This window comes from Thermobia domestica, chromosome 10, assembly GCF_964235325.1.
Source record: "Thermobia domestica chromosome 10, izTheDome1.hap1.1, whole genome shotgun sequence".
NCBI classification, from domain to species: domain Eukaryota; kingdom Metazoa; phylum Arthropoda; class Insecta; order Zygentoma; family Lepismatidae; genus Thermobia; species Thermobia domestica.
The window spans coordinates 116,268,583-116,284,274 of NC_137463.1; the positions used below are offsets into that span (position 1 = coordinate 116,268,583).

General features: G+C 31.8%; 1 protein-coding gene across 1 annotated transcript in view; it reads left to right on the forward strand.

Moving 5' to 3' along the window:
* Window positions 1-15,692, forward strand: part of LOC145662669 (anoctamin-4) — a 237,085-nt gene that overhangs the window by 189,110 nt on the left and 32,283 nt on the right. The window contains exons 11-12 of the mRNA XM_081728471.1: window positions 3,951-4,168; window positions 13,092-13,256. Coding sequence (XP_081584597.1) covers window positions 3,951-4,168; window positions 13,092-13,256 — 383 coding nt within the window. The remainder of the gene's footprint in view (window positions 1-3,950; window positions 4,169-13,091; window positions 13,257-15,692) is intronic.

The following is a 15,692-nucleotide window of genomic DNA, read 5'->3' on the forward strand; positions in this document are numbered from 1 at the left end:
TTAAAACTGTACGCATAGTCATAGTTTAAAGTTTTTTTTATATATTAATACTGCATTGTTAGAACCTAATATTTATTTATTAATACCCTTGCAAAAATCTTAAGCGCAGTAGTAAGCATATGAATTATCTTTGAGTGTTCGTTTTTAATATTACTAGTATAAAAGGTTCATATTCATAAACAGACTTAAAAATTATACGTATCTATATACAGTGAATTACTTGGAAAAAAACAGTAAAAGCATTATCATTCAATACAGAAGAAGTACATATAAGCTCTTTCGCTAATATTCTCATCAGATGTATTGGGATAGAAGTAGGAAGAAAAGAAAGAAATGTTAATATGAAATATCTTTTCAAGCTTCCAGATCCACTCTATTTCAGGGTGCAATTTCATAATAGTATTGCTAGGTTGAAATTAGATGGCGTTTCAGGAGGAATGTGTTTGTTGGTAAGAGCATTCCACAAAAAAAGAATAAGAAATGAGGAAAGATATTTATAAATTATAAATAAATAAGCAAAAATAAGAATATAGAATTATTAACAAAGACAAAATTAGTTCTTTTTACACGTGATAGTACAGAACAAGAAATATTTTATTTACTTACAAAAATTATAGTAAAGGAAATGACTGACATATATCTTTATATATTTATTCTTACCAATTTCTGTTTTTCTTTTTACTTCTTCCCATTTTTGATGTTTATTTTCACTTTTCACTTTATCGTAAATGCTTTTCTTTCATATTATCTCTGATTACTTCAGTTTTTATTCAAAAACACTTTTATTGATCACTTTTTCAATTTTTCTTTCGTATCACGATTGTATTTTTTATCTATTTTTTAACTTTTTTAAAATATAATCATATGTGGTGCTCAAGAAATCCCGAGCGCCAAGTCGCCATGGCGACTGGAAATACGAGTCTGGCATTTTGTTTTTTGTTACGTCAGTATTTCTTTGTTTGTTATATATATATATATATATATATATATATATATATATATATATACTAGTAATTTGCATGTGCGTTGATGGATTGAAAACAAATTATAACAAATTCGTTAGAAAGTTTCTACTGTACTTTGAACTCTATCATGAATGGTTCATCATTAGAGGACTTTGATTCAGCAGAGAAGCGAACAATTGGTTTTTCAATTCTTAAACTACAAGCCATATACATGAACATAATACACATACTGTTACTTTGTGAAATTTCACTTATATTGGTTCCAATTTGCTGTTATTTTTAAGGTAGATTGTAGACTGAGATCAGCTTGTATTTTTCAAACCAATATCTATAATTTAAATCCAAATCATATAGATTTCTATATCAAATTATATTTGTGTTATTATGACACTTAGATCAGGAGAAAATTTTTCAAGTTCTGATCTAATGTTCAATAAATTTCTCTTCTTATTTATTAGTCTATCATTATCTAGTACTCTCACTGACCAACCCACGCTAATAGTTTTGTCTTTCTCTACCTAAGACGTTCTTTCGCTTCAATCTTGTGTTACTAACATACGTAACTAAATCTCAAGATGATGCTACCTGGACGGATCACATCTTTATCTTTCAGTAGTTACTCCTCTGTATCTGATGATATATTTAGCGGAAGTACTTGCAGTGTATTGTGTTTTTGATTGATTTGTACTTATGTGTTTTGTCAGTAGCTAGCCTCTATATAGAGAGAGCTCGAATTTAAAGTAGGGCCTAAACCACTCTGGTAGGTTTGATGATGTCTCACTCTGGAATAGAATCCAGGACTTTGTGCACCAAAAGCACACTCCAGCTCCTAGATTAGGGAGGACGAAGTGTGCTTTGCATTGTATGATAGTGTCGTCAATATTTTCTTGCAAGTAACTTATTTCCAATTCCCGATCCGGTATTTCTTAATTGTTTTTTTTTTTTTTTTTTTTTTTTTTTTTTTTAATTTTCGTTAATATGTTTATGTTATCCACGAAGAAATTAAATGTCGACTAAAAGCAGGGAATTCGTGTTACTAAAAATTCAAAATCTTTTCTCGTCGCGAATTATGTCGAGGAATTTGAAGCTTAAGATATATAAAACCATAATCATCCCTGTTGTTTTGTATGATAGCGAAACATAGTCGCTTATTCTGAGGAAAGAATGTAGACTGAAAGTATTTGAGAACAGGATAGTGAGACGAATATTCGGATCCAAGAGCAACGGGAATGGGGAATGGCGGAAACTTCATAATGAAGAACTATATAATTTATATGGTTTACCCAACATTGTTAGGGTCATCAAATCTAGGAGGCTGAGGTGGGCAGGCCATGTAGCCAGGATCGAAGAAAGTAGGAACGCTTTCAAAGCTTTAACTGCAAGACCAATCGGAAAACGACCATTAGGAAGACCTAGGTGCAGATGGGAGGACAATATTAAGATGGATCTCGCAGAAATAGGAATACAAAGTAGAAACTGGATCCAGTTGGCTAAGGATAGAAGTCAGTAGAGAGCTTTTGTGAACACGGCATTGAACTTCCTGGTTTCATAGGCCATATAGTTAGTTTTAATGAGCTTCTTTACTTTGTATTTACATATATTTAGATTTTATTTTCTCTTTTGAAAGTAAAAATAGTCACCAAGTCTAAGAACAGCAAGTAAACAACTTTACTTGTTAACCAGTAAGTGCCAAAAGCAGTTGGTTTCCGTAGAGGCAGGAAAACAATGAAATTGTTCTGTATAATTTCCTAATAAATGTATAAATGTTTTGTTGAGAGGGAGACGAAGAGCTACGAAAGAACAGAACTTTTCGAATCATTAGATTTGAAAAAGTTCATATTTTGCCTACTGTACCTTACGGATGATATAGAAATTAGTCACAATAAAAGGATTTGAAACTGGAAGTTACTAAAATGAAGTCTAGTATAGGCTGTTAATTTTATAAAATTTGTCTAATTCCTCCGTGTTTCTTTAGAGGACATCAGATAAGAAGAAGACTTAATATGAATAGCCTTAATGAACATGTCTTGAATATAATGCAATATTTGAAATATATATCTTCACTTAATAATTATATTGTAATGTGTTCTCTAAAAATGTATCCAATTATTTACTGAAATGAAAATTATGAAAATCATATTAGTGAAAATTTAACTCTGGTGAAAATTTGTATTCTGTATAGTAACCCTCAAAAATGGATTTTTACACTTTGTACGTCTTCTTTTGTTAACTTCGGAACGAATCCACTAATTTATTTATTTATTCCCCCTCCTCCTCCTTCTTCTTCTTCTTCCTATTATTATTATTATTATTATTATTATTATTATTATTATTATTATTATTATTATTATTATTATTATTATTATTATTATTTTGAGTAGAGAGAACTTAACTCTCTGTACAAATAAGGAAATCTGTGTTCCAATTGGTCAATGAGTTTGGAAGTTATAGATGAAAGAACATTAGAATATATGAGTATTGACCTGTAGTTTACTATTTGAGTCATATATTGCATCACCGAAATCAACTCTGTTAGAAAACCGAGCAAGTTATTTCAATATGATGGAGTTCCCCTGAATAGTTTTTATTTATTTCTGTGTATTTGAATGATGCTTTTGTAATTTTAAAAGCATGCTTGATATAGGAGCGTTTTTTTCAAAACTCGATAGAGCACATTTTTTTTTTTTTTAAACAGGAATCAAAGTTTTGTTATTGTTGTACATAATCTCTATCGACTTCTGACAAAACGCTCACGATTTAGTATTCTATAAACATGGAATATTTCGAAATTTCCCAATTCTCATTTCACAGCTCGATTGGTAGCATAAAAAAGCATACCTAGATATATATATCCTATATATATATATATATATATGTGTGTGTGTGTGTGTGTGTGTGTAGCTTTCGAAAAGCTTAGTTGCAATTGTTATTCAAACTTAACTAAGTAAAAAATCATAATAATCAAATGCTAATGCATTGTTTCAGCAACTACATTTCTGGAACTATGGAAACGTCAGCAAGCTGTAATGGCGTGGGAATGGGACTTGACAGATGTTGAAGAGGACCAAGAACCACGGCCAGAATTCGAATCTTCAGTGAAAACCTATCGAATCAACCCTGTAACCCACGAGAAGGAACCTTACATTCCATCGTGGAGTAAAGCGATGAGATTTGTTGCAACGGGTTCAGTGGTTCTTTTTATGGTAACTATGTTTAGAAATGAGTAGTTTAGGTCACGTCTTTCATTATATTGGTTAAAAAAACATCATATACAAAGGCAAAGAATGCATAAAATCTTTTCCAGTCCTATAATTTTCAGTTAAGCACATGTTTATCAATAAATTCAAAATAATCATCAAAAAATCATGTTAAACGTTCGATTTTTTCTAACAAGTATCAACATTGTCAAGACATAGGTAGGAAAAGGTTTCAGTAGGGATAGGATAAAATCATCTTGCTGTTGAACTAAAGCCTTTTTTTTTTTTACCTATGTCTTATCAATGCTGACAGCTGTCAACAGTTTGACGTTTAATGATTTTTTTGAACAGTATGTAATATAATGCAGAAGAACAAGGTGAATATTTTCTGAATTTATTGATAAAATTGCGGTTCAAGCAACTTATATTATAAGTATATGTGGCTTAGTGTTTTCAAGCAAAGTGACACTAACGCGATTCACAAGCACTGGCTCTATGGTTTTGAATTTTTCATGCGAACCTTCCAATTGCTATAAGTATAGATTGCATTAACTATCTGACCAAGTTGCAGCAGTTCTCGATGCACGATGCTGTGGGTAGTCCACAAAATACAGAGCAACTTCTGCTGATAAAGTGGTCGTGTTATTTCGAAGTGTGTTCATGTGGCGATAACAGTGCCATGGAATATCGTAAAGAATCTAACATATTTGGTCATTATTGGCCTCAAGCCACCTTGAAGAGCTATTTCATAAATGTCACATACGTAGTATGTTCTGGAAGGATACATCGTCCTTAAGTTTGTTGCCTTTGTACTGTACACCTATTTACCACATCCCTACCATATGCTCAGCATATTTGTCCTCTCTTTTCGCTACCATTTGTTTCCAGTTCAAACTTGCAAAGCATACATATTTGCATAACGCTGTTTAGGGTTCACATGTTTGACTATCTCTGACTTATGACTGACATTCCCGTTTAACTGCAGTGACCACAACTACATCTGAAAATACACATGTTAACTCCTTTTCTTTTATGGTTCACGTGCATTGCTACTGTGTGGAAATACGACGGAACTTTTTTGTGTACGAATAAGAATTTACATATTTCTTAAAATTAATAATTGAAGACCTCGGGGAAAAATAATGATAATCCTCAAAATCGTGAAAAATGAGTGAAACAGCCTATGCTGCTTCACGCCAGTGGGTATGTTATCTCTCGAAGAATTACCGAGTTTAGTCAACAGATGACAGAGATATGGCCAATTACTTACAGGTTTCTCAATAGTGTCACTATACGTACCCAAACATTCAAAGCCTTGTATCTCAAAACCATGTCAGTGTGGGATATCATTATTTCCCCCCAAGGTCTTCAATTATTAACTTCTGATTTCAGGTTGATTTTATTATTAGACTTCCAAATTACGCTATACACACGTGTCGGAAGTCTCATAAAACGGCTATGTCTGTCTATCTCTCTATAGGTATCAGAGCCAAACCAGTCAGGGATTTTGAGAAGCAGCTTTTTGCTATCAATTCTGCATCCTAAGAATAGGTCCCATTTCATCCGTAAACAAGCGTTTTCTTGGAATCGGTTCAATGTCTTCAGGAAGTATCCGTAACAACTCGTAACACCCCAGCTGACATTTTCTAGTACTTCCGATTTCAATATTGATTTACATAGATGAAAAACTGTAAGAGATATCGAGAAGTGCGTTTTTGAAATCCATACAGTATTCCAAGGATATGTTCCTTCTCTTCCATTAACCCTCTATTTAAACCGGAAATGGTATAAATAAACCGTTTCTGGTTTCAGCGTTGAAAGCCATAGAACAGAAACTACAATAGATAGCGACAAGTAGTCATTTGGAGTCAATTCAACATCTCAAGAAAATATACCATCTTCACTTATATCACTTTCCTAAAACCGGAAGTCGTAGACATTTTCTACTACTTCCGCTTTAAACAGCAAGAGATTTTGAGAAGCATTCTTTTTTTAAATCGATTCAGCGTCCCAATAATATGTTCCATCTCCTCCGTTAACCCTCTACTCAAACTGAAAATGGTAGAAATCATTCATTTCTTGTTTTAGCCTTTATTGTCATAGAGCAAAAATGGTAATAGACAAACTGTATCTTCAACCTATTCAGCGTCTTAAGGAAGAATTTTACCTCCTGCCTCTCTCAACTAAGGCCGAAAGTAGAAGCAGTTTTCTATTTAACAGCTTTCATCTCTATCCCTCTATTGTAGCCCGAAGTTACAGATCTCTTTCATTATTGAATTTGCATAATTTGGAAGTCTACCATAGTTTCACAACTGTAAAACGAAACTCATTTGTTTAAATTTCAATATCTTTCTCGGCACTCTGACGTATTTCATTTCAAAATAGGGACAACGCCACATACTCTGGTGGAATAGGCAAAGGGTGGACAAGTAAAATTTTGGAAAGGGTGTACATAACAAATTGATTATTTTGATATATTTAATGACATCATCATCATCATAGGTATTCTGCCCTTACTGGCAGGTCACATTATAGGCATTTAATGACAATGTATACTTAACAAAGGAGGTGAGTCATTTAAAAGTTTTAAACTTACAACCCATGTGCTAACTTTATACATAACAAACTTAGTATTTAATCAATTTATTTTAGTGCATATATTATTTATTTATTTATTTATTTATTGGAAGAATATACCTCGCAACAAATACAGTACTCTCTGTCATCGGCAATTGTTTTCGTTTTGGCGCAATGGGCGAGTAAATTTGGCGTTTTTCGACGCAGTGTCGGGGAAGGAAAGGCTAGTGTAGTTTTAAATTATTTCAAATATGTTAGCATTTATTTGTGGTACATTTTGAATTGTTAGAAGTCCATTAGAATTGTTTCATTAGAATATTCTTTCATACTAATCAATTTCCGTGTGTTCATAAATTTGTTACTTAAAAGTAAATGCCCCAGAAATGGGGCAGTGAGAACGACTGGGTAGGGAGTTTCTTGTATTTCATTATTGGGGATGTGGGAACAATAGGATAGGTGTATTTCACGAAGGTAACGTATACCTTTGGAGAATAACAATTTAGAACAACTAATCTAATATCAGAAATAGTAGTAAAACTAAAATTTGGTAAATATCTTCACGTCTCAAGTGACAGATTCAAGTACCAATATCACTTTGGTACTGTACGTTATAGTAATAACAACATTGTCACAGTTGCATCCACGCTCAGAGGTGTTGCTCCATTAGGTAAGGCTAAACGCTACAGCGCTAAGGATAGGAAGAAAATAGATACTCAGCAGCCGGCATGCACTGAGAACTACAACTCTTTCATGGGAGGCGTGGTCAGGTTATATAACAACATTGCTAACTATAGAATCAATATCCGTATGAAAAAAATGGTGCTACCAGTTCATTGCATTCCCTATAAATATCTCAGTAAATAGTGAGTGGCAGTTACATCGTTTGACATCGAAAGGTAAAGAAGACAAACTCGATCTTCTCGCTTTTACAAGATACATTGTCATACCTACCTCACAAAGTACAGACGGACAATGATCCCACGAGCATCACTAAAGACCCAGAAGAAAGGAGATACCGATAATGTTAGATTGGATGGACTCAACCACGTACCTGTGGAAAGTGCAACACAAGTGCGACGTACCAAATGTCACAACAATACAACTAAAAAGTGTAAGAAGTGTACTGTTGGATGTCATGTTAATTGTTTCGATAAATTCCATTCATGAGAGAAAAAGGTGAGGTACAACCAGTGACCAAGAATGAACAAATAAGGATTAAGTGTAATTGTTTGAAACTATTTTCTAGAGTAAAAATATCGAAAAACACGAAGGAGAATCTAAGTCATGTAATATTAGTAGACCAAAATGGAAGCTGTATTATCATTATTGTATTACCAAGATAAATTATCTATGCATCCAGTTTTTATCCATGCTTATTCTGACAAGATTACAAAGAAGATTACATACTATTCCGTGTTTCCTTGAGTGAAAACCCCCTACCCATTTGTTCCCACTGCCCCAAAAATGGAGCGTTATTACATACATACGAAAGCCTCTATCAGTTCATTATCAACAAAATTGTTCATGTGAGTGGTATCTAATCCTAAACTATCAATACTATTGAAATTGGACAAAATTTTGAGTTCTGGGAACAAATGGATTAAATAGTAAATGAATTACAGAACCAATTAAGGACATGGCATTAAACTTCACATTTGTGATTTCGAACGTCACTGACATGCATTTTAACCAACATGTTGTAAGGATATTTCAATATATTTCTGTTAACTCTCTGGTTTGGGCGTATATCCTACATATTGTTCCCTTGCATTCTCTGAGCCTTTGAATACATACACTACGATGAGCATAGCTCATACAAGGGGGTGAGTTCATAGGGTAACAGGAAAGTCTGAACTTTCAGGATGAGCTGTAATATTCACAATTGAATATTTTTGGAACTAATGTACATTTCCGCAGTAAGTTTCTAAATTCTAAAACCATCTAAAAACACTTCAGTTTTTTGATTATATCTATGCAGGAAAATCTTCCATTATCTTCATATAAAAAAAGAAAGACGAACTATATTTAATCACAGAAATATTTTATATAGTTCAATTTTTAAACAGTTGATTTCTCTTAGTTTATTTTGCTGTTGATGATTTTCTTTGACAAAACATTTCTTTCTGAATGTCTTAATCTTTTGAGAAAAAAATATTGTGAGAGACATAATACGATTCTCTTTTCTTTCCTTATCCAATTGTTTCTATTAAGCCTAGTGGAAGACTATATATGATGTCTCTACGTGTAGTTATTATATTTAATGGCAAATATTACACTTTAGCAGCAAATATAACACTCGTAACACTCTCATCGCAATTTCCGATATAAGAACTATCAACTGACACAGACTATTAAAAACTGTAGACTGACTGTTCTTCTTCATTAAACAGTCAACACTGTTTATAATTGTTAACAAACAACTTACATACATTATAAATTTATGACCTCACTTAAGTATACAGTGAACTTCAACAATTTCTAATACGGCTCTTCAACCTCTTATTTATTTAACATATTCTCATTGGTTTCTGTTGTACACAGCTTAATTTTCTTCAGTCTTCCCTATATTCATATTTATGTTTTGTCTTCTCTTTTACATAGGGCCTATGTTTATTAATCATATAGTATAACACTCCACACGGAACATTGGATAGGTCTCTTTATTCAAGGACTATGTATATATATATCTATATTCCTAAAGACTTCTTTCGGATCTCTATCCTTAATGTCATTTCCTGTTTGTTTTCCAATGATTACGATACTATCTAGGTATTGAATCGAATTACCTACTTGATCCATTCTATATTTAAGACAGGTTTTATTGGCCCAACCACGATTCTTCTCGCCTTTTTAAATATATTTTCATCCCTTCTTTTATACGTTTTCTATCATCATATTTACATTCCGTTGCAAAAGCCATATTATTTGCAATTTCTATATATAAAACTCTTCTACTTCCTACTAAATATATTCTTCCTTCTTTTTTTATATATATAGATATCAAATTTGATGGTGAGAAATAACGTTTCTTGAAATTTTCGTACCGACTGCATTTTCTGTCATTTCTGCTGCTGCTTTAAAGCACGTGACGCAAAGATTCCAAATGGAATCTTACTTGTTAATTCTTCAATGCTTCCAAACCTTTCACATTTCTTTAGGACCTATAGTAAAAGTTTATAGTTAAATCCATCAGCAATTTTAATTTTTAGATCAATTGACACTACATACATTTTCTTGTCTTTTTCTGTATGCCTCCACGGATTACAAGAATAGCTCATATAACGGGGTTTTGAACAACAATGGTTTTGCTCTAACACAATTATAATTATTATTACATATATTTGTAAATCGGCATGCACAGTATATATGGAAGAAACCTGACTTTTCAATTGAAATTGTGATCAGGCTGATTATGTTACATATCGAACTTCTGTTTCCCAATTGAACTATCTATAACTCAAAGTGTTTTGTTTACAGCAATTAGATATGAAACATACCGCACTAATCTTTTTGAGAATTGCATTTTTACAATTTATCATATGTTTTGTCCCTGTCTGAGAGCTGTATTAACGTAACAGCTTTTTTTTTTTTTTTTTTTTTTTTTTTTTTTTTTTTTTTTTTTTTTTTTAACATCAACTCTATACAAACGTAACTGTTGAGGTTTGCTGTGACATTGAAGCTAGCTAAAACCCTTTCAGTCACCAGCGTTCAGTGAAGCGTTTGTCAGCAGAACATCGAGCATTGATCATGGAGGCTTTTTTATAAAGAAAACGAGTTAGTGATTGTTACCCAGCATACATTTCGACAGCAATTCAACATTGATTGAAATCACAGTGTTCCAAGCCATAGCACATTACTGTTCTGGGTTATTTCGGGGAAAAAATTGCGCTGTTAAGAAAATACCTTCAGGAAAACTGTGCATCCTTCGAACCTCAGAGGATATTGAGGAAATCATCTAAGAAATGTAATTTTTAAAAAGTATGGATGATATGTTTCAAAACTAATTGTTGTAACTAAAACACTTTGAGTTAAAGTTCAGTTGTAAAATAAAATATCATTTGTGAAATAATCAGCCTACTCACAATTTGAATTTGAAAACCATCAGGTTTTCTTTCCGAACCCTGTGCTGTATAAGTCGAGTCGAGTATTGGGTTGTGGTATGTCGATATTTGCTAAAATTCAATAACGTTGGCATGATGACTCAGTTGTTCACCTCGGATGCTAGGGGTTATTGATTCGATTCCAGGCCATATGAGTTCGTGTTGGAGAACATCGTGTCCGTGAGTTTTCTTATCTGGGTTCTTCTGTTTCCTACCGTATTCTCATTTCATCAGTTCCTTTCAAAATCATTCAATTTCGATAATTATCCGTCTTCTTTAGACTATAAGGCATAATCGTGAGATGTAAATCTGAAAGATTCATTTCTCATTTACATTTGGAAAAATACTTTTCTTTTGACTTTTTCAGCGTTTATATGTGTAAAAGAATTTTATTTATTATTTATCTTTCTTTTTTTTTTTTTTTTTTTCATTTTTAAACTTGCTTACTGTTTTAAATTTTTGTGACGATCAAATTCGATATATAAAATCAAGATTGCTAACCTTGTATCCGTGAAAAAGACAATCTTTTTTGTTATAAAATTTCAGTAGTCATTGCTACTTTCTTCAGTAACTTCATGGGCTATTACACTAGACTCATTTTATATCCTCCCATCCTGCGACTATCTCGAAAGAGGGCAATGATATTATTTACGAAATGTATATGAAAAACACTTTATAAGTAAAACCGTTTCCTCTTAACTTCTTTATTTTAGATTCCAGACAACTTTCTTTCACCTTCGATCCATTTTTTTCTTTCTTTACACGATACAAGACCAATGATTCTGTAGTTTACACATCTTTCTGGGTTCAATTGACTAGTCATTTTTTTTTCAATCATTATTATTTTCTGAAAATAATTTGACCACTCTTGCATCTCGTTTATTTGATTATAGAGTTTCAATATTTCTTTTCTTTACACCTTTATGTTGGGTATTAAACTTATTAGGTAAATTGTTTAGGCCAGTTGTCTCCCTATTTCTCATATAAATACAAGATAATAAAATACATTATTAATATTACCCAGGTATTATTTAATATAAGATATAAAACCACTATAACATGTTCAAGGCTTTTGTATTAAACAGCCAGTTGATAAATCAGAAAATAGTGAAGAAATATTTACTAGATGAACTGTTATTATTAGTTTTATAACATCCATAAGCCTTCAGAGTTTCTGATCATTTAAAGTTTACAATGTTTAACTAGAGTATATAGCAGCCTTTGTAGTGAATAGACTATCATTTTATTTCAGTGTTTTTTAAACAATTATCATGCTACTTAAAAGCATGCTTAGATGTTGTATTATAATTAATCTTTAATTTTTATGTTGTGAGTGCATATAAAATACACTTGACTATTTGCCGGAAATGGTTCTAAAGTTTATAAAATGTCTCGAACTTATTTCTAAAGCCCCAATGATTAACTATCGTTCTTGAGAAGTGATTAAAAAGTAATCGCGGTTACATATTTCACGCACAGAAATTGAATAACTGAGCGAACTTCTTCGTGAGAACAGTTTTCCAAATGAGTCGGTCGCCATTTGTGTTTATCTACAACTAGCGCCGTAGGTGGCGGATGGTTGAAACTTTTCATAGTTACCAACTCCATGTATTAAAAATACCCACACGCCTCATTCCTCAATAATGGACTAAACTCCAGAAATATCGGCCTTGTAACCTTAGTTTCTGACCCTTCCTCGTACATTTTTTTTCTTTTCAGGATAAGAATGATATTTATCGTAAACCCTGCACTTTATAACGATGTAACACTCTTGAAAGTTAACAAGCGTACTACTTTTATGTTGAAATGCCAATACTAATAAAAAAATCTAAGGATGTTCATAATCCTAACAAACAGTTTAATTAAGCAGTTAAAACGTCAGAATATTCAAGTAAAAAAAAATAATTTCACAGATGCAAATTCTTCTGATACGTTTTTCTCATTAATTATTAATATTTCCGTTTTTTATTGTGGTCTTCTTTTTCAGCAAAATAATATGAATTTTGCAAAGAAAATCTTGAAATCTTTCTAAGAAACTGTAGAGGGTGGCCAAAATGTAGGTGACAGGCTGTAAGTTTGTTTATAGATCACTTGCCTTCTATTGTGCATCCTTCTTTAAAACTTCAAACCACATATTGCTATACTAACTTGTTTAAATGAAGAAAATTTTAGGTATTTAAACTTGGATTAGAGATAACGCTTTTTCATTTAAATAATGAGATTTGCAAACTGAAATTTTATTTTCCTTTCAGGTTTTTGTAGTCATGGGAGCTGTTCTTGGAACCATTATCTATAGAATCTCCCTAGTGTCTGTGATACATGGTAGTCAAGATAGATTCGTAAAACAAAATGCAAAATTATTTACGTCGGCAACTGCTGCTATGATTAACTTGATAATCATTATGATTCTTAACAGGGTAATGTATCAGATTATTGTATTTTTGTTATTCTTATTGTTTACAACACAATACAATGTTATTGTTATTGTGTTCACTACTAGTCGCTTAAATTTCTAGACAAATCTTTTTAACGCTTATCGTTAACTAACACGAAAGTAGTATCAAAATCTATATATATAGAAATAAAAGTGACCATGTTTGTGATTTCTACCTCTTGAATCATCCGACCGATCTCAATCAAATTTTCAACATGCGTGAGGTTGGAGCTTGGGATAGTTTTTATGATTTCACTTTGACGGTACAACGTAGGGGAGGGGGAGAGGGGAGATACATAAAAATAAATAAAACTTAATAACTCTTAAACCACGTCACTGATCTCGATCAAATTTGCTATATAGATTAGTTTGGGCTAGGGTGGCTTTTATCATTTCACTTTAATGGTGCAACTTAGGGGAAGGAGAAGGTGATATATATATAAATTAAAATGACAATGACTACGTTTGTGACTTAATAATATTGAACCATACGACTGATCTCGATAAAATTTTCAACATAAATGAGGTTCGGGCCTGGGTTGTTTTTTTATCATTTCACTTTGATGGTTCAACTTAGGGGCGAGGGATAGGGAAAAATATTTAAAAATGATTCAAAATGGCCGATATTAGTGTCGAATCCATAGTTTTTTGGATCGCTGAGGTGAACAGTGTCACTTTCAACATCGTTTAAATCCAAATTCAGCCCTGCAACTTGGGGGAAGGGAAGGGTAATATATATAAAAATGATCAAAAATGACCGATAGTAGTGTCAAATCCATAGTTTTCGAGGTCATTGAGACGAACAGTGACACTTCCAATGTCGTTTAAAGCCAAATTCAACCCTTTATGTCCAAAATGAAACGTATTCTCCCCATGTGAAGTACGGTTTTCTGCTAGTTTATTATAAAAAGGGAAGTAAAACGGATTCCAGATCTTTCAGTGAAAATGGTATTAGTTTTATTACATTGTGCTTATATATAAGCTTTAGGTAGTGCATTTAGTTCCATAAATTGTTTTTTTTTTTTTTTTTTTTTTTTTTTTTTTTATGAAAAGCAAATTAGATATTGTGAATTGGACCCATATATCTAAATCAGTTTTGTGATTAATATGAATAAAGAAGATATTTATTTTTCAATTCTCTTACATTTATATTGTTTTCGTTTGCACAATCCAGCACGAGTGAAATATACTAAGAAAGTATTTTGAAACGAATAACTAACAACATTTCATGCAAGCTAAAAAAAATCAGCAAGAAATGCCCAAAGCAAATAGCTGTATTATATATCTATTCACAAATCATAGGCAAAAAGTTTGAAATTAATAGTACAAAACTTATGATGGATTTTTCTCTACAATTGATTAAAATTAATTTATATAAAAAATATTCCTTGGCTTTTTATATTTAGAGAGTATCTCTTTACGTAATACTCTGTGACCTGTTTATAAGGTAATTAAGATCGAATAAATGGAAGTACATTTCTTTTCATATTGTTTCTATGTTAACAACATTGTAGTTTAAAACTGAAATAAAAATGAAATGAAATCTTTCAGTTTTACGTCCCAAATTTATGCCGGTTAGGCTAAAGGAGACGGATTCTAGTTTAAAACTGAATCATTGATAGAAATCTTTGTATCACTCTCAAGCTAAATTTTCTTACATGTATTTTTCACATCTAATCAGACATATTTTACTTGAAATTCATTAGGTTGATAAAAGTGAAAAAGTATAAATAATATTGTCCATTTCATAAAGGAAGATATGTCTGATCAAGTATGATGACTTCAAATCAACCATTTTGAAAAGAATTGTGTTTTAATATTGATAGATGAATTTATTTATTAAATTATCATAATAATGCCACTCTTATAGGATCTATTGAATCAATTATGTTTGTATATATATCACACTTCTATCAAACTGTAAATATCAGTTAGAGTTACAAGCAGATGTAATAACGCAAAACAACAGTTTTGGAACCATTATACTTCGATCAGACATAACATATTTGAGTCCAGAAGGAAGCACTCGTATGAAACAATGTTATAAAAATAATCATAAGAACAAGATTATTGCTGACTACTTAAGTTGCAGGTCTGCTTATGTAATATTGAAAATTCAGTCATTAATACATTTTTAAAGTGTCATATTATTTGTATATTTTTTTTAGATAACAGCATTTTTCACATATACTATTCATATTCATTTATTTGTCGGCAGGTAACTACTTTAAACTTTAGTTCATGTTTCCTTAGGAAAACATAAATCAATTTGTAGTGAATTGGTTTATTTGGTCACCTGAGTTTCGATATATGTAGGTTGTAGAGCATTTCTCACATAGGTAGTATTGACATACGAAAAATGAACTATTTTAATTATCTAGTTCAACTACAGGACTCAAAATGTTTCTTTTTGTATATT